Source organism: Agelaius tricolor, unplaced genomic scaffold, assembly GCF_023055355.1.
Source record: "Agelaius tricolor isolate 1412-34295 unplaced genomic scaffold, bAgeTri1.0.p SCAF_12, whole genome shotgun sequence".
NCBI lineage: Eukaryota > Metazoa > Chordata > Aves > Passeriformes > Icteridae > Agelaius > Agelaius tricolor.
Window position 1 is genome coordinate 12,971,266 of NW_027269272.1, and position 25,431 is coordinate 12,996,696.

General features: G+C 39.2%; 1 protein-coding gene across 2 annotated transcripts in view; it reads right to left on the reverse strand.

Moving 5' to 3' along the window:
- The window catches only part of PLOD2 (procollagen-lysine,2-oxoglutarate 5-dioxygenase 2), a 48,207-nt gene that overhangs the window by 6,935 nt on the left and 15,841 nt on the right, over nucleotides 1-25,431 (reverse strand). For both annotated transcript variants that reach the window (XM_071437664.1, XM_071437663.1), the window contains exons 3-13: nucleotides 24,486-24,622; nucleotides 18,848-19,011; nucleotides 17,642-17,754; nucleotides 15,696-15,759; nucleotides 14,864-14,961; nucleotides 13,486-13,587; nucleotides 8,943-9,068; nucleotides 7,223-7,344; nucleotides 2,572-2,676; nucleotides 2,187-2,312; nucleotides 867-1,008 (exon numbers count right to left, since the gene is read on the reverse strand). In XM_071437664.1, the coding sequence (XP_071293765.1) occupies nucleotides 867-1,008; nucleotides 2,187-2,312; nucleotides 2,572-2,676; nucleotides 7,223-7,344; nucleotides 8,943-9,068; nucleotides 13,486-13,587; nucleotides 14,864-14,961; nucleotides 15,696-15,759; nucleotides 17,642-17,754; nucleotides 18,848-19,011; nucleotides 24,486-24,622 (1,299 nt within the window). The remainder of the gene's footprint in view (nucleotides 1-866; nucleotides 1,009-2,186; nucleotides 2,313-2,571; nucleotides 2,677-7,222; nucleotides 7,345-8,942; nucleotides 9,069-13,485; nucleotides 13,588-14,863; nucleotides 14,962-15,695; nucleotides 15,760-17,641; nucleotides 17,755-18,847; nucleotides 19,012-24,485; nucleotides 24,623-25,431) is intronic.

Genomic DNA, 25,431 nt, shown 5'->3' on the forward strand with positions numbered 1-25,431 from the left:
GATGCTGAGGAGGTTTGGATACAACAGGACTGGACGGGGATGTTCTGAAGAATCAGTACAAACAGAGGAGATCATGCCTTGTTATGAGGGAATAAAAAAATTAATACTTGCCAACTTTTCTTGTTCAATTCAGCAAAAATATTTTTCAATGCTACAGTGTCTGGAAATAGGTCTGGTTTAGGTCTTATTTGTCTCTGTGCTGAAACTAGTGTAAATATCAGTAGAAATACGGATTTACAGATTCATAACTCTACAGTACAAATAAGTTCTCTCATTACTTCCAGGTTAACACAAGTAGTATTTATCTGATACAGTTTTAATCTATCTAGAAAAATTAATGAGTAATTCATGCTCCCTAAGATTCATACCTTTCCTTAAATCATCTAGGCTTTTTATTTAACACTGCCCATCATTAGTTTCAATATATATCTACTTCATAAAAAATGGCAAAACATTCCAACTTAGTCTGCTGGAAGTTTCACACTGTATAAAAATGTGCACAATAGAGATGATCCAAATGCATTGGCAAATTTTAAGTCATAGACAGCAGAGCAGGTGAGCTCTCTTTCATCTACTGAGGTTGTGCCAAGGAGAAAGATATTTTAACCTCAACAGAAATTTCCAGGGAATTTAACTAGAAAACACCATGCAGTCATTGCATCAGTGCATTGACCTTGAGAAAATCTCTGTTCTCAACAATTTAAAAAAATACACCTGAAAAGTTTTATCACACAAAAATTGGCCAGTACTTTGAATTAGAAGTAAAATATAATATCCAAGATCAATCAAGTGAAGCAGTTTATGAGTACAGCAGGACACAAAGGAATCTGTGTATTTGCAAGCAAGCTGTTTCAGATACACCTTACCATCTCCCTGGCATTCCTGCAGAGTGCCATATCAGGATCCAGCTTATCACGCATGAAGTAGTTCTTTTCTTTCATCTCAGATCTCAGAGTCTGTCCCTTAATTAAGTATATATTAGCCATGTAAGGGATATTCCATACTCCTCTGTTGAAAATGAGAAAAAGAAAAACCAACACAAAAATAGTTTAAAGCTATGAAAACCAATTTGTTGCCTATTCTATTAAATCAGCATCTCTGTATTTGCTGACAAGCAAGTTGCAAGGAGAAGAAGCTGAAAGGTTCCCAAGGCACTTGGAAAACTACATCTGGACATCTCAAAAGTAGGCGTAGGCAGTAATTCAATTTTTATGAAATACTGTTATAAAAATATTGCAAGGTCAAATTCTCTATGGAATTTTAACTACACATGTACTTCATGTTTCTATAGTTAAGGCCATCAGCCAAACTCTCTTTTAATATTATTTTACAATACCAGATGGAGAAAGTAACTCCAAAACAGATTTTTAAATGAGTTTAAAGACTTCACTGAGACTCCACACAGCTGGTCTGACCTCCTCACACAAATACCCACCGAACACAGTAGGCCATGTATTTATGTGAGTTGAGCCAATTTCAACACAAAAGCATTGCTTTCAAAATGCTCCCTCTGCAGATTTCCCCCCCTCTCAGTGCCACAAGCACATCTTTTAGTACAGCAGGACTGAAAACAAGCCAGTCCTATTCAAGCAGTCTGCTTCAGACCCTTTTGTTCTTCCAGAGCAAAGAAAAGGCATCCCCATATGGAACAGTCAAGCTTAGAACAATTTATATCACATTAATTTAGGGGAGGGATAAACCCAAAAGTTTATCCTAGACAAAGCATTGCTGAAGAACTCCTTAAGATATTTGTGACATCATATACAGGATGAAACACACAAAGCAATTATAGCTGTTCCATTGATTAAGCATTTGCCCCAATGAGTTGACAGTCATGTAATGAATACAACAACCATTCCTTTTGCCTGAAGTTCCAGGGATGCAGAGTTTTGGGTTTGCTTTTTGTTTATCTTGCCTATTTCTGTACTGTACACTGACACCATCAGACAGGTACCAGTAGTGGCTGTGTCCAGACCTAACCCCAGCTCATCACATTAAACACTTGGCCTTTTTTTTCAAGCTGTGAGTGGGAGCAAACAAGTGAATTTCTATGAAACAAAAACCACAAAACAATATATCTAACCTCATCTCTCCAGGAGTAATACCATACTCGTATATCTTCATGCAATATGTTGCTAATAACCACTGGATGCCCTGACTTTAAGAATTAGTTTGCAGTTACTTACACTCTGTTCCCTTGGACAATGTCCACATAATCTTCTGATCGAGCATAATAACCATCAGGGCTCAGAGCACCCCAGAAATTGGACCAAAGCTTCCCGTGGCGAGTTACTAGTGGAGCAATTATCTTCCTGTGAAGTGACAGATTGAATAAGAAAATATGAAAATCTGAAACTGAAATTCACATCAGGAATTGCTGTTTGACAGGAACAAAATGATTTGAGAATTGTTGGCCCCCAAGCCTGTTATGAACTATGGCAATGAAATACCACAAGTAAACAAAGAGAATTTAACTCTGCAAAAACAAACAGGATCATATTTTCTCTGGACAGACCCCAGAGAATCCTTTCAATTTAGAGGAAATTCTACAAAATAAGAGATTTACTATACCTGTTCTGTTCTATCAGTATTCTTAAAGTTTTTGGGTTTGTCAGCACGACATCTGCATCTATGCTTAAGTAATATTCACATGTTTTATCCTGGCGACAAAGGTCCCTAAAAAGACAAAAAAGAATTATTAACTCATGTTAATAATAGTGTCCACATGGACACATGTCCAGAAAAAATTCACAAACAAAACAAATACAAAGCTTTTTAAAAAACCCAAACTACAAGTAAGTACTGAACTGATTCATTGCATTAAAGTCCTCTGCAGCACAGTATTGTAAAGGAAGGTGTCTTTAGACTACAGTAGTTTCATTAACTAGAAGATTAAAATACATGCCTTAGATGACTTATATTTTTCTTTTAATTAAGTGGCCTCTAGCCTTTCCTAAGTCCAGTAATGCCTTCTATAGAGTGCCCTAATAGAAAATGGGGCAGGGGGAACGTGCCATTAATTTATACAGCTGGGTATCAGTACAATCACTTAACAGTGAAGAATGACCTTATTTAGTAAGCTCCTCTAGCTAGTGGCTGTAATGCTGTCTTTGGAAAAAGATTCCACAGATACAATCTGAATGGTAATTGAAACCTTATGGAGAGTGTAAGACAAAAAGTTATAAACTTTTATAAAGAAACATATATTTAAAGACCTCTTCTTTGTCTTTTTGACCTACAAGAACAACAAAGTTGGTAAAGAGAAATATAAACCAATTGCAAAGGCAGTGAATTTATACTGGAGAAAGTAACTGAATGTCCCCATACACAATTTCTATCAGTTGTGAATTTGATCTCAGAAGAATAAACTGCACAAATTCCCATGTCTTCAAGAAAAGACAAAGAAAACACATTCTACTGTAAATATGAAAGATACACAGACTATGTCTGTACGTTTCTGGCAGGGAGGACTTGCTAGGCCAAAACTTGGTATAGTGAATTCAGTTTTCCTATGCCATCAGAATAAGAGGAGATTATAAGAAATCATACTTTTAGAGAAGGTGGAACAATCTCCTCAATCAATACTACAGTGATAGCTTCCTATCATGCAGGTAGCATTACTGAATTTGTCTATTTTCCCTATTTTAATTCCACCATAACAGCTTGCAACATTATCTTAATTCTTGTTTTAAAATATCTATAATCAGTGCTTTAGTTCAATTTCCACTTGATTTGATACCTTTTATACTGCACTTGGCATTAGATGTAAATTTTTTTCCAAAAACATTCAGCTCCTTTATCCTTATTCTAGTGAGGAAAATAGACCTGAGACCAGACTTGATCCCAGTCCAGGGTTCCAGCCACAACACTTGCCAGCACTGCCCCAAAAGCAGGTAAACCCTCTGCTGCTAACAAAAACATGAAGAGAATTAATGTTCTTAATTATAAAAATGTGATAAAGTGGAACAAATTTATATTTAGTTATAGGCAAATATACCTGGAAAATTACTTACATAATAGCAAAATGCATCGTCCTTTAACTTTTGCTTTTTTTTCTGCCCCCATCCCTTTTAAATCCAGACCCAGAAAATTCTATTCCAACTGGTCCCTGTGCTTAGTGTTAGAAACCCTCCTGTGCCTCATTCACATAAGAATCCAAACCAAAAAATACTAAATTAAAAGTTTTGGCCTAAGTCACACTCAGTCATTCAGTACTCAATTGAGAACTCTCTAAAATCATTCCTGTCCTAAACAGTCAGGAAATTTCAAGGTTACTATTCTGACCTATTTTTTCCTCCTATTTCTTTCTCTACAGTGTTGGACTGGATCACCACATGGCAGAACTTGTCCTTCACATCTGACATGATGGCTTGTATCTAAAAATGCTGGAAGAATTATGCTGCAAGCATGAAGTTTTGCCATTTGGTGATCCTTGGCACTTTAAGGTCACTTAAAAAAAATATCTCCCCAAAAGACTACAGGTTTCACATGGAGGGAAAGAAAGTGATAAAAGGTTGAGTCAAAATTAATAAAGCAAACACACTCTCCAGAAATTAATGCATCTTCTCTTTAGGCTTTCAGTGTTGCCCAGTAGCTTTGCCCAAGGAAATAAATGTAACCCTTTATATTCCTGTGCTTTAGAGTATTACATTCTTACAGTGCATGCTAACCTCTCCAGAGTTAGAAATCCAGATTATATGTGAAACTATTGTATGCATACCCAGGTCACTCCAAGGAACAGTGGAAATTGTTTTCTGGCAAAGCTCATGTGTAAAATGCTTCCTCATCTACATTCAAAGGCTAAACCCTTCAATCTACTTGCTTTCCACCCCACCTGCTCTGAAGTAAGACCAAATGTTGAAAAGACAGATGTGTCCTTGTCCATCACTTAGGACAATTTCAGTGCAGCAATTAACAACAATTCAGAAGAAAGCCAAGATTTTTGGTTGGCAGTGTGAAGTGAAGCTCATCAGTTTAAAGTATTTTGCAACCAGAGTGATGTTTGACTGAGTTTACAAACCACAAGTCCATCTGGAACAGTGACCTCATCTGAAAATGGGACAATATCACAGCTCTTCCCTTCATCACACTTTCCACTGAGACAGTCCAAGGGTCTGCTTGGTTGTGACACAGTCATATTGGCCACCCAATTTCTCTGCCACTGGGCCATCTCTCTTTTTTTTAGACATAGTTTAAACTTGTAATTAATCAAGTTATCATTTAAAGACCTCTCAGTTTGGAAATACAATTCTAAATATGGACTGCAAGCCCAGAGGGAGAACACTTAAATCATTTGACAGACCTCTGAAAGAAAAGGTGTTCCAGATACAAGTCTGCAGCCAAAAGCCTGGGTGACATCTCCTGCCATTTAGGGTTACATTTTGCATCTCTCCAGACAGCCACAATGTGCACATTCCCACTTAAAAGCTGAGATAAATGACATCTTTTATAAAGTTTTGGAAAATTCCTACCCTGTTCTGTTACTAATATTTTTGAGGGAGTAACAAAAAAGAACTAACTACCCCAAAAGAGAAGTCCTGTAGGCTGTAAGTACCAGGAGCAAAAAATATTATGGAAAGCATACTTTTTATAAATAAAACCTCAGAAGTGAATATTTCCCAACTTCCCGTTATTACTTGAACATATTTAATTGCTTTTCATGTTTTCTGTCATAACAAATTCTGTAACAGCTGGCTGAAATCTCATCTGCAACCAAGGCAAAAACAAAGATGATTTTTCCTTCAAGACAAAAAGAACTAACTGTAAGAACTCATACTTTGTAGAGAAAGGCTAAAAAAAAAAGACATGAAACACTTGAGTGGCATTTCCAAGTGTTGCTATAAGTCAGTAGGTTCTACCAAAAGATGACAGGTTTCCAGCTCTTTGGGTGGGATTTAGTATTACTATAGATATTGATGGCACTGAAGATTCTGCCTTATGTTGTCCATATAACAGCAAAGAGCAAAAGGCAACTCCAGAAACTCCACCTCAGTTCCACATAACATGCACCAAAAACTTTGTCATGACTGTACATCTGCTTTAGAGAGTATTAGAAAGAGAGAAAGAATGATTTATAAACATGTGAAAGGGTGCTTAGAGTACCAGTGGCCATCTGCAGCATTTCCTAGAAAGGCAAGGGGAGAGGTGTGGACCTCAGCCAGAGATCAGCCTTCAGCACAACAAGGCCCCATTCAAACAAACTTCAACAACACCACAGAGACTCAGGACCTTCATGCTTTCAGCTGAGCCTATCAACAGCCTGTGCTCAACCTCTGAACAGAAATGGCCTTTTGAAATTAACTTCTGGGCTCTGACACTCAGGGAAGATCTGGCAGAAGAATGAGTCAGTTTCATCATAGAATGAATCCATTTTTTACTGCAAATAAACATTTTTTATTGCAAATGCTGCAGGGCCACAGCAAGGTGCTCCTGATCCTGCTGGGATCCTGGGCTGAGAATTGAGCTGCATCATGTGTCTGATGTGCTGGGAGAGCCACAAGCCACTCTTGCAGGGGCCAGCTGCAGCACTAAAGGGACCCTGTGACAGGCAGGGCTGACAGGGGACACAAACTCCAAGGTTCAACTCGGGCACAGGAAGTGCCAGGTTAAAAAGCTAAAGTTTTCAATGCTCTAGTATGAACAAAAGAAAAAAGCAAGACCAAACACAAGATGAAGTCAGTTGTCTTTGTGAGAAATTTCTGCTTGAGCACTTCTGAAGGATATTCCTGCCTCTTTGAACCACAGGAGGAAAGAGAATTCAGTCACCTGTACATCCAGGTCAAGCTTTAACCATATGCTAACTTAAATATAATGTCACTTTAGAAAAAAGAAAAAGGAGTAAGCACTAGGACAAAGAGCAATTGTTAAAAGCATATCCAATGCAAAAATGAAAAAAATTCTGCAGTAAGGTAGCTGGAAAATAAAAAAAACTACTATGCATTGTCTAGGCCATCATCACAAGACAAGACAACAGACTATTGAAGTAGCCCAAACCAGAGAGATTTTTTCACAATGATCAACAGCTTTTTATATTAGACAGAAACCATACTTGACATACCACACTTGACAATTCATGTCTTATGTCTAGATCTTTTCTACCACAAAAGCTCCCATTTTCACAGGTGAAGATGTAAACATTAAAGGCACAAAATAATACACGTGGCAAGATGAAAAAATGTGAGTGTATGCATCACTACAACACATTTAATAAATTAGAACCTACATTCCCATGTTCCGGGCTTCTGCTTGACTCAGGTTTTCTTCAGGTCCAACAATTTTAATATTTCTGATAATGTTCTTGGCTTTTTCCCAGAATTTCTTGATGTGCTTTTCATGGTAAACCTCCTGTAATCATGTAAACATTTTTTATTGCAAATGCAAGGCACCAGTAAGTATGAATCATAAACACAGTGTCCAAGAACACACTGTATTCTGTCCTAAAGAAACAGATGCTAAACAGTGTTTGAAAATATTCCAGTATATCTGTCATTAAAATGAACCTCCTCTGTCCAAAACTTTAGGAAAATAATCCCACACATCAGCAGTATTAATCAAAGCTGTACAACAATGCAAGATGCACAAACTAGCTATGCATTATTTTTCAGGATATATATGTTACAGTCTTTAGAACCCACCCTACAACCTCAGGGGCATGCTGGAGTTTTTCATGCTTCTCCAGAATCACTTTAAAGAGGGAGCTGCACCTGTACCAAATTGTACAGGCACGGCCATTGTTTCTGTAAAATGCAGTCCCCACTGATTGCTCCTTTACTTCCTATTTACCTTCCTCCTTACCTTTCTATTTATCTCTATTTAAGAGCTCTCAGCTGCACACAATCATCCCAAACCAGTGCCCTCATTGCAGCTTTTGCCTATTATGGCTGCCATTAGAATAATTGAAATATCGGGTAGGGGTTTTCCCCCCTCTATAATAAAAAGCTGTTCAGTCTGTATTCTATTTCAAACACCATAAAACTTTTGGCTGAAGCTACAAAACCAACACAGGCTGCAATTCCCATGTGCCCATCACATTTATACTCTCAAAATCCCCTTACAAAACCACAATGAACACTTTAGAGATAAGATCTACTTCTATCACTGATCCCCTTTTTGCAATCATATCAACAGCAATGCACGCACACTGAAAAGGGGTACAACTAAATTTTACTCCCATTTCTCTTCCAGCCTCATGTTTTTTCCAAAATAATTGCACACATTTGACACTTCACTCATTAAAATCACAGAATTATTTGGGTTGGAAGGGACTTTAAACATCTCCTTCCAACCCCCCTGCCTTAGGCAGGGACATCTTCCATTGGACCGGGCTGCCCAAAGCAGCAATACTGACTGGAGTCACTGGGGAAGTATCAGCAATGCCAGATCATTAGGTAATTAGCACAGAGAATTCAAAAACAACTTATCTGCAGTGCCAGCCAAAATACATCTGAACACACCAATCTTTCCATGAGACCCAGCAGGCGTGCCAACAGAAATAAAAACGCACTGGGATAGCAGCAAGATGAAAACAAGGCCCCATGTCAACTATCAGGTGACAGTCATTAATAATTTTGTGTCACTGATGCTCAGTGCTGAGGGGGTCAGCAGTTGGTCAGATGGTCACTGCAGGCCCCTTCCAGCTGGAACTGTCCTGATCCTATTGTACTCTACTGTTGTATGTCAGTCAGTACTTCCTCCAGAAGCACACACTTCAAAACACATTTTTTTCATTAGTAAAATAATCTAAGCAGTTTCTTTAAATAGACTTCAGCAAGTCCTGACACATTTGCATTTAATTTTTCCAGCTCTGCATAGTAAATTCTGAAGGATTATCTCTTCCTGTGCATTTTAACTGTGTTCTTACATCAAATGCATGTACTCCACACTTTGATTCATGGCATAATTTCCAACACTGAAGCTTTGTACAATGATAAAGTCATACTTACATTATTATGAACGAAGATACTGAGTGCCTCCCGTGGGTAGTCCAGAGTCAACAGTCTGTCTAAAAATTTAGTTAGGAAAGGAGTGGGTTGTTCAATGAAAACACCAATTTTTACTCTTGGATATTCCTAAAAAAAATGATATTTTGATACAACCAATAAGACTTGCCTCTTTTCTAAGATTATTTATAGTAAAGAGCAACTAACGTCATGTAGTAAACTTAGTCCACACAGCTTTCACACAATCACAACCAGTGTGCTCAGAAGTGCTATGCACTCCATTATTTTCACTGGCTTTACATAGTAAGGGAAGACAACAGATTTAATATTGGTATAAGACACACACTGGAAGTAGAAAATAATGTAATATGGTTTTAAAATTCTTACTTTAAAAAAACCCACCAAAACAGCAAAAGAATCATTTAAGGAAATACACCTAAAACTGAATGGCTTTTTTTAAAGGTACAGACACAGATTATATTTACAAGAAAATATAGAAGAGAGCAGTTTTTTAAAAATAGTTAAAGAATAAATACCACTAAACATTTTACTCAGCTGTACCTTAAGCCAAAGACTGCAATACCCTTCTATAAATGTATATGCACTATTTCTCCCCATGCATTTTAACTGGGCCCTGCATTCCTTCCCTACTCACTGATTTTAGAAAGATCTTTACTAAACTAACAGAGCTGCTATCCTTACATCCAAGAATACTGAACTTTCATGGCCCTTTATTTTAAAGTGAATTCACATATTTTGATGGTATTTGGCTGCTTTGTATGTGCTTGATAGAAATCATGAGATCATGACCACTAAAAGAAACACAGACAGCACTTTTTTGTAGTCCTGAAATGTATTACTGCATTTTAACCTTCAAAGGCCTCAACTCCTACACAAAGAAATACACTGACTAAAAATTATTTCCATCTCTAAACCAGACAATTACTATAAAAATCTAGTCCATTACAAGGCTCAGAGAGAAACCTTATATGAGCATAAAAGGCTGCCAGCTAGCTCTTTAAACAGGCCAACACCCACTTGAGAAGTGTCTGGATAAAGCATCAACACATGCTGAGGTTTCACAGCGTCTGCATGGGAACCCAGAAACACCCAGTGCCCTGACCCCTCCTGCTCACAGCTGCAAAGCTCATAAGGACTGCTGGGGAAGCACAGCCACCCCAAAACCTGCAGAGCCATCAGCATGCACTGCTGTGTCTCCAGCAAAGCACCTGTGCCCCTCTCTGGTGGCACTGCTGAGGCTGGCACTGGGGCCTGTTGAGTTTGACAGGGTCCCCAGGGCGAGGTGAGAGATGAGAATGTGACTCCATGTTCTCAGAAGGCTGATTTATTATTTTATGCTATTATACTGTATTGTATTATGCTATATGATGTGCTATATTATATGCTATACTACAACTATACTAAAGAAAGAGAAGGATACAGACAGAAGTCTTAACAAGAATGAATAATAAAAACTCATGACTGGCTCCTCAGACTCCAACACAGCTGATGGTGATTGGTCATTATGTAAAAAGAATTCACATGAAACCAATCCAACATGCACCTGTTGGTAAACAATCTCCAGCCACATTCCAAAGCAGCAAAGCAGGGAGAAGTAAATGAGATAATATTGGTTTTTCTCTGAGGCTTCTCATCTTCCCAGGAGAAGAAATCCTGGCAAAGGGATTTTTCAGAAAACATGACAGTGACAGGTGCCACTGATGGCCAGGGACAAGGAAATCTGCCCAGGCTAAGCTGGGCACACTGAGCTACAACTGCTGCAGCCACTGTACTTTGTAACTTCTCTAACTCAGAGTCATCTCCCCTTGTTCTCCAGGGGAAACAGAAAGAGGTTCAGGCTGGATGTGCAAAGGCTATGGGGACAATGAGGAATTACTGACACTGCTTCATTACACTGAAACGTGAACCACTTGGCTCTACACTGACATCTCAGTGTGACCAAAGCACAATGGTTAAAAAATTAGGGGGAAAAATTCCTGTAAACTGCATCTCCTCAAAGCACAGAGTTCATCAATTCAGACCTTGGTTTACCACAAAGAGTTGTCACTGCATAATCTGAATCTAGGTCACAATGAGCATTTTGAGTATGTGAAATCAAAAGTTGCCTCTTAGCAAAACCACTTTGGGAATACCCAGTTTGCACCCAGATGTTGCATTTTCTCTGATAGATTTTCTCATTTCAGTGAGGTCATGTTTTTGACTTCTAAAGTTCACTTTTTAATAAACAGTAGTTGAGTGTAAGACAATTTTTGGAAGAAACACAGGACAATGTCTCAGTACAATTGCACAGAACAAAGTCCAGGATCTCTTGCCACAAGAGTTGCCAGTGAAATGAGAAAAGGAGTGAGATCATCCTTTTCAGCCACACTGGAGAGTCTCCACACCAGTAAGAAGCTTTAGAATTTAAAAGCATTTCTAGGGAGGTTAAGTTGGGCAACAAACTTAATTTAGGTTTCAGAAAAAAAAAACAAAAAAACAAAAAACTGCAAAAAATCCTTAAGAGTGTAGCAACAATTCGCAGCCCAGGTGTCCTCTTCGACTTATTTTCCATTATGCTGCTTCTACCTGAACAGGTGGTTAATTTGGGGGTGGCAGAGGTGGCTGACATTACCAGAGGAGAGCAGTTACTGAGTTTTCCCACACCTCAGTCATGATTGCAGCCCAGAAGATTCTGTTTCTGTCAAAAGGACAAGGACTGAGCAAAGGCCTTGCACATGTACCCCTGAGCTCCTTTGTAGGCACTCCCAAAAAAAAGGGAAAATCCTCAGAAGATATGAATGTATAAATGCAGGCAGTTAAATAAAACAATATGGAGAAAATTATTAGAGGCACAGAACAGGAACTGCTCTTTTCACTGAAAATTTCTTGTTCAGTAGCACCCAGACTGGCCTGAACAGAGAAGCACGTTCAGAAAATGAAATCCTGCTGGTACTGAGAAATGCCTGAAGTAAACACCTCCCCTGAGGCCAAGGAAAAGCCTTGTTATTTCTTCTGGCAGAGTGAGTGAGGCATGAAGTCCAAAGAATGCACTACAGTAAAGAAGAACACATTCCAAGCAGATGTATATAAACTATAAGAAGCCTTCCAGTAAATCATTGCATCCCCCTTACTGGCTTTCAGATTTAACTGCTCCAAAACCACATCTTAAATACTAACACCATTGGAAAAAAATCTTTGACAACATCTTTTCCTCAGGTAAAATTTATGATGGGAGTACATATGCTATCTAATTTTAACATCATTCAAATGTTTATCTTAAAAGAGAAAAGAAAATTTAAAAACAGAGAAAGAACCTGAAAGTTATTAAAATTCCAGCAAAAACTTTTTTAGTTTATATTCCAGTCCATTAGCTACTTATTGCCCAGAAATTCTTTCACTTTTTCCTTTCATTACAAAGATAACAAGCCACTATTTCTTTCATGCTATTCTTAACACGATCTTCCAAAGACCTGTTCTCATTCAAACCTTCAATACAGAACAGAAATGAAACATCTGCTGGAAAGATCCTGTTAGACATAATCAGAATTTACTTTTTCGTCCAAGTCTTACAATTCCACATGGCAGAGGTCAGTATTTACTCTGCCTCAAATTTACTGTGTACAAGCTGAAATATTTACAGAGACATGAAAGACATCATGCTTGGAGTGGAAGAGCCAAAGCTGCCAAGTACTGGGAACACACACATGCCATGTCTATGTGTGTATTTGTGCTACAAGAATGCTGAAAACTGAACTGAAATCCAGAGCTTCTTCTACAGAAACACATTTGCTTACATAATACAAATATTTGCATTTTCCTCTACAAGGCAAAGCAGTTTTGGACTGTTTAATTTCAGAAAATAGTAATTGTAGGCATGCTGGTTGACTATTAAACTCGATTTGCAACAAAGTTGCTCAAATGATGCATATTGACTGTCGCCCTGATTTTTTAGGATTTTCTGAGCCTTCTGATGTTTACATTCTTGTAATAAACTTTCTCACACACTTTCTGTAAATAACTTATTGTTTTGCATTCTTTTATGGAGGAGGGGAAATTTGATGGACTGTTGGTTTGTCCAGTGTCATTGGAGAGGTGGCACTGTCACCCTCCAATCCACTGTCACTTTTGGAAAACTATAGATGTTGGAGTCAGAAAATAAACTTCCCTTTTCTTCACCTTGAGAGCAGCAGTGTGTGCCCTCGTGTTGTTTCGTGTCCTACAGAGACATCTGACTATTTTGTAGGTCAAAAAATCTGAAATATCTAGAGTTTCTCTACCTCTTCCCAAATTCTAATAACTCTCTAGAACCTTGCAGAATTCAAAATTTGTTCATTCACCCTCAGTGAACAGAGGTGAAAATCTGGAGGTCTTTTGGGTATGGCATCATCTTCAGTAACACTGTGCAAACCTGTATTTAAATACATGTATAAAAATACTCCTGAAAGTAGTAAAACACATTGCATGAAGAAGCCATTTGGCCTCAGGAATCACTGAACACCTCTCAGCTGCACCCACAGGGCCTTGCTCCAGTGCAGGGTGCTCTTACCTTTACTGCTGACAGGTCTAGTAAGTCCAGATCACAAACACTGCAGCCAGTTTCCCGTGTCCAAGCATTGGGAATATAGTTTCCCAAATAATTCAGGTGAATCTGATACGTAAATGAACAATTTAAATTAACGAAATATGCATGCTAAGGATGATCTGTACATTTCAAACAATTCAGGTTTACTCATTCAATCACTTGTAACTAAAGGCAACTGACAGGAAACAAACACAAAAAATGGCAGGTAAAAACTTTATCTTAGTCTTTTTGTTGAAAAAACCAGATTACATATGTACCATGAAGTCTACAAAAATAAGTATCTCATAAAAATTTAAGCAAAGCCAGTGATGACAGAATTTGAGGATTTAATTGAGGCAAAAATTGAAGGAATTGGTGATACATTTCACCCCTACTGAGTGATAAGGCAAACAGATAAAGGCATCATAATATTCACTGATTCCAAAATCAAAATACAATTATAAAAATAAAGAAGAAGCAGTCCCTGGGATATTAGTGGGTTCATTCTCCTGAAAAGGCATTTTTCTGAAAATAAGGACCTACAGTAAGGGACATCTATTCAGAAGAAATTAGAAAGCAGCCATGCCCAATCCTTCAGCCAACAGACACTACTGTAAATGATCCATCTGTACACTTTGCACAGGACAAAGAGATGCAGCTGCCACATTACCAAAACACAGCCATTTCTCTGAGAAACTGTGCAGGGACCTCTGAACCACTGAATCCTTAGACATGAACAGAATCTGTCCAAGCAGCTATTTCACAAGGCAGACAGGGCCCTACCGCCTGCCCAAAGCTGACAAGCCATGGGCACAGTGACAGCAGTGATCAGTGACACTGAAGGCACTGGCAAAGCCAGCCACACCTGTACCCAGACAGACACACTTACACAGAGGCTTGTTCTTTTGCCTAAATGCAATGTATTTTTATATATGTGTACACACACACCTGGGTCTAGGGTAGGAACAGATGTGTTACTCTTTTGTATCCCAGCCCATCACTCTTGGCTAGATTATCCTGCCCCCTATTATTCTGATTTAATAACCAGATGGACATTCTTCACTGGCTTCAAGAACAGCTCTGTGTTAGTGAAAAAATTAACAAAAGCTTACTTGCTTCTAATATCCCATGCTAGGATGAATTTGGGAGCAAAATGAGTTGTTTCAGCAACAATATCAAGTTACAGTGACAGCAGAATAACATGAATTGAAAGGGGGCTTTTATCCTCCCAATTCCTAATAACATTAAATGGAAACGTGCACTGGCAGTGTGCTATGACTGTTTCATACTCCTCCACTATTTTATTTTTTGCCTTCATGGATGTCTTGGTTTTACATGAAAATAAAACCAAATTGTCACTCACTTTAGTTGGACCATTTCCATGAATGGTGACTGGTAGGGTGTCATACACTGAATTCCTTGCTCTTACTTTTCCTTCTTCAAATTTCAAAAGGACTTCATCTGAAAATCAACAAAGCAGTACAGTAAGTTCATAAAAAAGCTAAAACTTCAGAGTTTTTAAGTCCTTGATGATAAAATATACCTTGCTGTTGCTATCATTGTCAGTATTATTTATTTAGAAGCTTTTGTTCACTTTTTCTAACTAGATCTTGAATTCTAAGCTCCTTATGATAAAAAAGGTGATATCAAACTTCATAGTTTCTCAACAGTAGCTTCAGTATTGCTATTTATAGAGAAATCAGTTATTTCAGATATGATCTGACTACAAAAAAGTTGTTCCAAAATTAAAGGTCAGATGTAAGAAAGGAAGTTTGCACAGATGCATTTTTCCATTTAAATTCATGATAGTTAAATAAAGAGAATTCTACATTATTCAACTTCATTATGTATAGCTGTTTGCTTGAAAACATCTAAAATGCAATTTTAATTACTAATCTTACTCCTGTAATTAAGTTTTGGAAAGGCAAATAGAAAAATTATCCTTAACTCTATATTTACTGCCAACTTCATCTATTTAAAACTATTTTTCCCATTTTAAATCAAATATTTTACAATAAGAGCATTCAATTAATAATCAACCCAAAGGACCTGTAACTAATCTGGTGATCAGCTTTACCCATCCAAACACTTCCTTAAAATAAGCATGTGTTTAAAGAGCTACACTCATGGTAAAGCAGAAAAAGAAGTGTTAATAACAGTTAATGAAACACACAATGTGCCAATCATACACTTACCAACAGCTCCATTTAGGGTCTGGAAAATTGTACATTTGTGGTCCAAAGTAATGTTAATGCGCTCCTGAAATCAAAGCACCAGAGCTGTTGAGGCATTCTAAAAGCCAATGTTTTTACAGCCACACTGCAATTATACCACAGTGGCAGCAAGGAATCAGGGAAAATGTGTTCATCAGATTGCTATATTTGTCTCTATTCCCACGTTGTGCAGTTCTATACCAATCAGTTTTGCATATGCAGAAACTTTAAACTTGAAGGATAAAGGTCATAACTCTCCACAGGAACTGCAATTTTGCAGTATAAGCCAAAGAAAATTTGTGTCTTAAAAAAAAACAAACTAACAAGTCTTCGCCAAGAAACAAAACATGCTGTGTTTCAGAGTCACAAAAATATATAAGTCAAATTTAAGTATCATGTCAGAATACAAAACACTGGTGGCTTTAAAACATGTTCCTAATGTTGTATTACTAATCCGAGCTTACTTTAAATACCACGTTTTACCATTTTTAAAATGCTGATTCAGGTATGTAACATTTAAAACACACTTAAAAACAGATTACGTCCTTTTTTTTGGTCTTCCAAGATCTTCTAGCACATTCTACAGCATTGGGCACATTATTACTACCCAGAGAATCAGTGGTGACATACAGTGAGCACCATGGAGGTGTTTTGAATCCTGGTGCAGTAGTGCTCTGCACAGACACACAGTTTTGGTCTAGAGCACAATCCATTTAGACAACCAATTATGTTACTTCTGACTTGGATGCAGAATCAGCTTTAATATCTCTACACCCTGTCTCTTCAATTGCATACCTGGCATCTGACTGAACTTGCATGTAAGCAACTCAGTCATTAGAGGCTGGAGGGAATTTCCCATGGGAGCAGCTGAGGTTTGTCTAGTTTAGAGCTGCTCCCTGCAGCTTCATCAGGAGGGCAAGGGGACAGGGAGGTGCTGAGCTGGTGGGGATGGTTCAAAGCTGCACCAGGGAAGGTTCAGCCTGGACATTAGGAAGCAGTTCTTTATGAACAGGGTGGTCAAAGCCTGGATCAGTTCCTACAGAGGTTGTCAATAACTCCAGCCTGTCAAGTGCTTAAAAATCATGTGGGCATCAAGCTTAGTAACACACTTTAGATTTTGGTCAGGCCCATATTGGTCAGCCAGTCAGACTAGATGATCACTGCAGGTCCCTTCCAACAGAAATATTTCATTCTATTTCTGAATCTGTATCCCAACAGGCCTGATTTTCCATTAAGTTATGCCAGAAACAAAATGTACATATTTCAAAAACTTTGCATCTGCCTTAAGCACACAAATGACCAAAATCCTTCTCAAAATTCTTCTGTATCAGTTCCTAAAGTCTTTGTGCATCAATATATTGTCAGCTTCCCTTATCCCTCTTTTTGCAGCACCAGGGACATACCTCTAACACCTATCATGCTTCAACGCTGCAGCTCAGCAGAGAACTTTGTTAAGTGAGGACACAGAAGGTCTTCACCCAAAATTTACAATGCAGCTTTATTGAACTTATTTGCACAGAAAGCTGAAGGCAGGATCTGAAATGGCAGCAAGCCAAAGTATAAAACACTGGATCAGCAAGTAGTTCAGTGACACCCTGGCAAAATGCCACATTCTCTGGCCGTCAAACTGCCAAGTACAGGGGACCCTCATTGAGATAAATGTGTCTGATCATATACCTCAGAGCTGTTATTTCTAACAATGAAGCACCGCCTGCCTGGGGCTGAAGGCAGCCTGAAATAATAAATCAAGTCATGACCCTTTGGGAGCCTGTTCATCATTGCAGCAGTAGGAACCTCAGGAGAACAAACAACTGTCAACATGGCACTCCAGTATAGACAGCATTCCTGTCTTTTCATCCCCTGGTGTTTTATGAGGAGCAGCATGTTATTTCAAGCAGAAAGAAAAGAGAAAGCAAGTTACTACCTACCCTTGCCAATGGGTCAACATAGATTTTGGTGTAAAATAGCTGGTCATCATCATTATCCTGCAGATTCCATTGCTGCACAATACGATTTATGGATGGAGCATAACCAATAAATCCTGCAACATCACACACACAGGTTATTTCCATAAAAAACACTACCCTGCCAACGTTGTCCAGCAACCAGGTACTCATTCTGAGTGCTGCCAGTAAAGAAAAACTATGACATTTATGAAACTTGGCTCAAAATCCAATCTTCTTCCTGAGGTATGTAACAGGTCTGTTTCAAAAAGTTAATTAATAATTTTTGGCTATTTTTATACTAATGGTATTTTAAGGAAAAAAGTAAATCAGATCCGTCCAGGATAGTTCTGAGAAGGCCAAAGCATGATATCAGACTATCACTTTCCCAAGAAGCCCATCTGTGGAAAAAGCTTCCTTTTCATCAATCACTTCTTACTGGCAGAGACACCAGAATCTAATACTGCCAGAAATACAATGAGAATTCAACACAAAACCAATATACACAAAAATAAAAAAGATAGGACAGATAGGTGAGGAAAAGAAGCAGGGACACCCCCAGACCTGCACACTGAAGAAGGGTGCCCCAGAAATGACACACTCAATAGCTTCTGCACAGCACAGTGCTTGTATCAGTGCATGTATTAATCAAGTGCTAAATTATTAGCAAAGCTGGCATTTAAAGGAGGATTCCAGAATTCATCTGTCATTGAGATTACAGGGAGTAGCTCCCACTCCCTGTAGAAGGAGCTGTGTAAGCCATGCTGCCAGGCCAGGCAGAGCTGCCAGCACATCCACCCTGTGTGCAGAGACCTCCAGAGTTTGGGCATTCTGTGACCAGGCTATAAATAGCACGTGCTGCTCTGCTGGGCCTGTGCTCTGCATTGTTCCTGCAGCAATGGGGCCATCCTTGCACAGCATCACAATGCCATGCACAGCTGCTTGCTAGACCCTGACCATATTTATCTGCTTTTTACAAGCTATTGTCAAACACACATTGTGCAAATTTGAATGGAAACTATGCCTGAGCACAGAAGAGGAGCTATTCAGGTGGGGAGGAAGGTGACATCATACCCAGTCATCAGTTTTGCACTTGGGTAATTCAGGAACAGCTCCCCATGCAACAAGTACACAGAATGGATAACAGAGATGGGTCATGCTCAAGTTCAAGTGTTTGAGGATCCCACTTGCCTCCTGAGTTCAGGAATCGTTTCCCACTCCGGACAACAGGATATTTGTCTGCCAGCCTTTTATCTGGCCAAATCAGTCCATCTGCTGCAAACACCACCTTGTGATTTGTTTCCTGAAATTTCTTTAGCAGCTCTTCAGGGCCCCCGGCAAAGATAACATCATAGCTTAAAAGGAAAGAAAATACATCCGTTAGGTTGGTTTAATTTTCATGTTTCTGTGTTCAAAACTGGACTATTCAAATTTAAAAATCAAACAGCCCTTTCATTCTGAAAAATGATTCAATTAAATCATATTTAACAACCATGTAAAAATTCTATACCCTTCTAGCAGAGATACTTCAATCAGTACTACTTCTCCAAAGTAGTTTCTCCTCCTGCTTTTTAGTCTGCCACATTTTGGACATTCTTTTTTCTTCAAATTTTGTTTATCTGAAATTGATTTTCCTATTTCAGGTATTTTGCTTATGTTTTTAAGAACAACAATTTAAAATATCAAACTTTAACAGATGAAAAGGAGGACTGAAAGATGACTTAGATTACTAGATTACTGAGAAAATCTAGATGATCTTGTTCCTAAACACAACAGCACTGACTCTTAGCTCTCAATGAAATCTAGTTGTCCATAAAAAGTGTATTGCATCCTGACAAGGCATAGATTTCTCCTTCAATCTCTTTAATGTGCTAAAGACTTAAAAGGCTCAAAGTATACAATACCTATTTATGAAAAACTTTACCTGCCTTTGAGTCACAATTCCTATTGAGGATAAAGGCCTAAAGGTGGGGCTCATCTCTGGGTGTTAGACACAGCCAAAGGTCAGCAGTGTGCCAAACCAGAAAGAAACCTGCCTGGGTTTGGCCAAGGTCCTGTAAGATTGGAGCATCCCAAGCCTGGTGGTTTCTTGTGGCTGAGCCAAATCTAAACCAATGCCTGGTGGGCACAGGGGGTTGGGAACACACCAAGCAAACAAACCAATCCCCCCACCATGGGCAGGGACGCCACACACTGGACCAGCCTGCTCAAAGCCCCACCCAATCTGGCCTGGAACTCGGAGTTTGCCAGGGATTGGGCATCCCCAGCTGCTCTGGGTCACCTGTGCCAATGCCTCCCACTCCAAGGTTCACTTTACGCAGCATGAAGAATGTCACAGTGAAATTGGAATCACATCACAGATTAGTCTCTGGCTGAAGCAGCAAAAAGTTTTAATGGCAGCATCTCAGACTTGCAGTTTCCTCATCTGAACACAGGAATATTCTTGCCCTACACATATATCTTAAACATTGAAAATCACTAGCCCTGATAACAGACAAAGTAACAGTAGAGCTACCAAAAACCAAGGTCTAACCTTGACCAAGACTTGTCTTGCAAAGCCTTTTAGCTGGGCTAACTAGGACAGCAGCACTCCCACCTGCAGTACACAGAATATTTTGCATTGCAATGGATTACCCAGAAATAGTGCCAACAGATCAACCATTACTGACTTATGGTCCTCCTTTATTACAGCTCTGAAATTATTCAAGATGTCATTTCTTCAAAGAGGATTTCATGAAATTGGCCTAAGAGAACTGAACAACAGCTGGCTTACAAATGTAAAAAAATATTTTCACCACAAAGCAAAGTATAAACCCTGGAGAAGAACTGTGTTATGTAGTCTATATAAGTACGTGGTTTTCTGAAAACTCTGTTATGTTTTTCTGCAACTTTGGCAGAAGAACGCATGAAAGAAATTGTACGTTTTGGACCTTCCTCAGTTTCACAAAAATGCCTGTTTCTGCCCAAATTTACAGGAATACATTTCACTCCCTTTTCCATTCAATTTCTGCAGCCCGTCTCAATGCCAGACCAAGTCTGTAGAACACACAAGAAACAGGAGACACATTGAAGACAGACAAAAAGAGATCTGTCTGAGGCTTTAGCTTAACAGCTCATGGCAGGCTGTGCTTCTCCTCTGTGACCAGGGTAGTGCTGCTGCTGCTAGGGCTTACAGCTGCAGGAAGGAACCAAACACCCTGGAACATTGCTTCCAAGGACTGTCATTCTGTGAAAGGAAGCCAAAGTTGAGCAACAGGCCGGGCCAGCCACAGGCTCTGCTTGTCAAAGGCATATGCTACTTAATAGAGCACAGTTTGTAACCCTAAACCCAGAGCTGAGCTGCTAAACTGCAATGGAGATCATGCAGCTCCATTAATCCAGCAGGAACCTACACTTGCCAGTAATGGTCAAGGCCCTCTTTTCAGGAGGTGATTTAATGCCACCACACCTCTTCCTGGGCAGGACCTCCCCTTTGCTGACAGCACCCTCATCAGCTGCTTTATGAGGCTCCTACTTTTCTTGTCAAGCAAAAGGAAAACTTCTTAACACCTGTAAATGCATCACATGCTTTGTTTACCTGCTCTGTCAGGTAACATTTGGCCTATTGAGACCCCATCTCCTGCTGGAAGGGGGGATTCACTTCAGGTCTACACCACTAAAGCCATCACAAAACAGGCCCCAAGACTATCCCTGACAGTTTATACTGTTATTAGAGGTGACACAATGACTTACTTTAAACAAGACTTCAAAATTTGACAGGGAAAAAGAGTGTGGACGTATCCAGGAAAAAGCAGGCTTCCCTGGCAAGCAGGAACAGCTCAAAGACTCTTTTATTTATTCTTCATAAATCCTTCAAATTAAGTAGAAAGCAAGAAGAAAAAAAGAAGAAAGAAAGAAAAAAAACCCCAGAAAGTTTCCACAACCTAATCCCATTTCCTGAAGCTCCCAGATGGCAGATGCTTGGGACTGGAATCCACCCTCCCTCCCTCTCCTTTGCAGCAGCAGAGCATCCTGGCTATGCACCCTGCACCCCCAGCAACACAGGGAAGCAGCAGCAGACACTCAGCTGCTCTAGAACTGACCATGCAAGTTCTGCATCCACAACTCCAACAGTCAGAACTTGCTGCTAATGGAGCTGCAGGGTGAGAGCTCAAAATACAAGATAGTGCCTACTAGTGACTAGCAATGTCACAAAACAGAGACAAAACTATTTTGTCACTTAGACTGTGTCCCCACCAGGACCACACCTTAACCATTTTGAGATACATAGAAAATATAATTATTCCTTAGTTTCTGATGAATGTTAAAAACAAATTTACAACAAAACTGAGAGGCTTCAAAATTCTTCCACGATACAAAGAGATGTCCGTGAGAGTTCTGGATGAACAGTCACAGCACCAACCAATTTATCCAGTCTACATTGGCCATTAGCCAGTTCAATCTGAAATGGTCCAAAACAAGCCAGAAGTTGGCTGAAGCAAAAACAAGCCTAATTTCAATAGTGTTCCATCTGCAGGCATTTTGCTATCTACACATAGGCACAAGCTGTCCACAGAAGAAGCTCAAACTATTTCCAGAATTCTGAGCCATATAAAAAACTGCTGAAAAAAAACCCCAAACTAAGAAACTAAGTTTAAGTAAACAGCTCCCTAGAAATTACTTTCCTAGTTACAGTAAGCAAACCAGACATTTCCTTTCCCCACCCCCAAGATTAATATTCCAAATGCTTCACAATGAATATAATAAAAAACACTTGAAGAAGAAAGGAAGTTCATGACATTTGTCTTTTCCAAACTTACTGCCACATTGATCAGTGTTTAAATTGCAAACCGGGATTTCTGGAAATGCAAAAGCTCGTTAGAATTAAAATATAATGCTAGAATCAGCAAACTGTTTTTTTCTCTCCCGTCTGGAATCAGTTCCACCAGCTTTAAACAAATATGTACTTGGGATTTTGGACTTCAGGAACTTGGGAGGCCTTAAATCCTGTGATTTTTCATGGGAAGAAAGATTATGGCTTTTGCACTTGGACACACATGATCCTCTGTACTCTCTCATCTGTGCCAGCAGACAGCCTGCCCCTCCAGAGAGCAAATTATGGTGGAGAAAAATTTGAGCTAGACCTCTGTATCAATGTGATAATAAATTTGCATATTTTACCACATAGGAAGAAAACAGTGATGAACTAGGATAATAAATTCAGAAACAAAGATATTCAATATAAGTAGAAAACATTTGGGAAATGTTGGTTTTATCTGAGCTTTAGCACAGAACAAAATCTTTGAAATTAACCTTTAAAAGTTTCAGTTCTGGTATGATTAGTAGGACAACACTATGAACAAACACATAATGAATTTACTTTTAGAAAGATTGGTTTTTCATTTAGCAAATGCAAAATTGAACAAGTCAATAAAAAAATAAATTCAAAAACTGGATGTGCATCTCCAAACTAGGTAACTTTTACTGACCTAAGCATGCATAAAAAAATATTCAGCATAATAAGCATCCCTTATAATGCTTATATATAAATTAGTGACAATTATTTAGATTTTTTTGCTTTCTAGGTATTTCTTTTACTCATCACAAGAGGTAAAATTGGAACAGAAAATTAAGTAATGTATTTGAATTTACTACCAGTTTAATGGCTACTCCAACTTTCCCAAAGTGTTAACTTATGCAAAACAAATTAACTTTCCAAAAAATTGCCAGTATCCAGACACTTTGCCTTGTGACGATGTCTGCTGTGCAAAACCTGCCAAGCCCTGAAAAAGTGCCCCTAAGTTTCTTCAACTGTCAAGTTTTCAATACATAAAGCAGGTCAAAAGCTGGGAGAGAATTCTGGAGCAGACATTCCAGCATGAGGTGGCACAGCAGCATGGGTGAACTCATCCATGACTCTGTCCAAGCTCACTCTCAGCTGCGCCTCTCCAAGGCTGCCTGGCACCACTGGAGCTTCCTGTCCCTGATTCCAGACATGGCCCCACACCTTCCTTGCAGTGATTATGTCAGAGCTGCGACCCTGCTCTGGTGAACACCAGTGTGGAAGAGCCTGGTGGCTGCTGCAAGCTGCATTCTGAGCTACTCTGGCCATGCTGCTGTCACAGGAGGAAAATAAGAGGAAGAGAAAAAGCAGAGGGAAGCAACAGAGAAAGTGTGATTTGAACACATTTGAGCTCTGTGCTTTCAGTGACAGGAGAAGCCTCTCTGGCCTGCAGGGAGGATGTTCAAACATAGCTGTGCTGTGAGCTATCATCTGGCACCTGCAGCAGCACTGTCTCTCCATGCTGCCATCACACAGGGAGCACAGGCACCAGGCTATGTCTGACACCAAGACTCTTGTTTCAGCTCTCTAACACAGACATTCTCCTGTTAAATGCTTTCCTCAGGGAGCCATTTTCCAGCTTCCCCCATATCACTGTTACTTCATGGAACAAGATTATGCCTCTGGTCCCTACTGGACACTTTATTTCTGGAGCTGCTTTTGCTCCCCTCCCATCCACACTCCCAGCCTGCAGCCACATCCTGCTCTCACTGCAGCTGAACAGCGAGAGGACAAATGCTTGCCTGAAAGCCTGTCAGCTCCCAGCAACATTTTTTTACCCCCTGGAGGCAGCAAAACTATGAACAACTCTTACATCTGTAAATCTGTTAAAAAGTAACAATTGCTCCAAAAGCAATCCGCTATTTTTATGAATGAAGAAAGATGCCAACTCTCTCAAATAAAACAGTGAAGAACAAAAGCATCATGGAACTTTCAGCATGTCACAGGAGCTACTTTTGCATGTCTACCCAGAGTAAAAGACAAAGACAAGAAGCCAGGTTTGCTCACCATTCCACAAACAGTACAACCAAGTCCTCTTGATCAGCATAGCTTTCAATGCCCTCCTTCAGCAGCCGAACTTTCTGCCCTCCGCCAATAGAGTTGGGCAGCTCACCACCTTTCCATTCTTCACCTTTTCCAAGAATCTGCAATAAGAGGGAAAAAAAAAGCACTTTTTGCAAGTACCCAAACCCATGAGGCTTTTTTAAAGCAGACCCTTATTGAAAACAGATGCTAAAGCAGAAGCAACACATTGAAGCCAGCACTTCCAGCATTGTAGGTTTTCCATGTCTGAAGCAACATTCAGCACAATGACATCACTGCAAAAACATGAGAGAGACATTTCTTAACCAAATAAGAATCAAGCAATTGCCTGCTACTGCCATTTACTCAAATAGGTCTCCTTCAGGAAAAAAAAAATAGAAAAAAAAAAATAAAGCTAAGGATTGTTTCAAACTCTGTATTAGAAAAACATTCTGAATGAGACCTTTAAAATTCCATAACATCCCTTTAGGAACAGGAGGCACAAAAGACCTAGGTGGGTCAGGGTATAACTAATTCAAATTGCAAGTTTTTTGTACAAAAAGGAAAGTATAGGTTTTCCAGTACACAGCTCACTGCTAAAACTGAGTTAAACATAAAACTCCTCCCCAGCCAAGCAGTATAGCAGATTACATGTCAAAAAAGGGGGGAAAAAAAAAGTCCTTTATGTATTTTGTACATAAAGTTTATAAAGCCTGGAAGAACTACATTGCATGATGTTTTGGACAAATCTGCAAAGCTAAAAGATGTATCCAGAGCTCAGGCTGCTCAGGTGCTCTAGTACAGCTTTATCATATTAGGGAAGGTTTTCTCAGTCCTCTAAATTCAGTAGTAGAAGTCAAAGACCCAAATAATTTCCTATTTATAGTGCAGGCACTGTGGTAAGTAAGAAGAAAAATTTCATAACAGCATC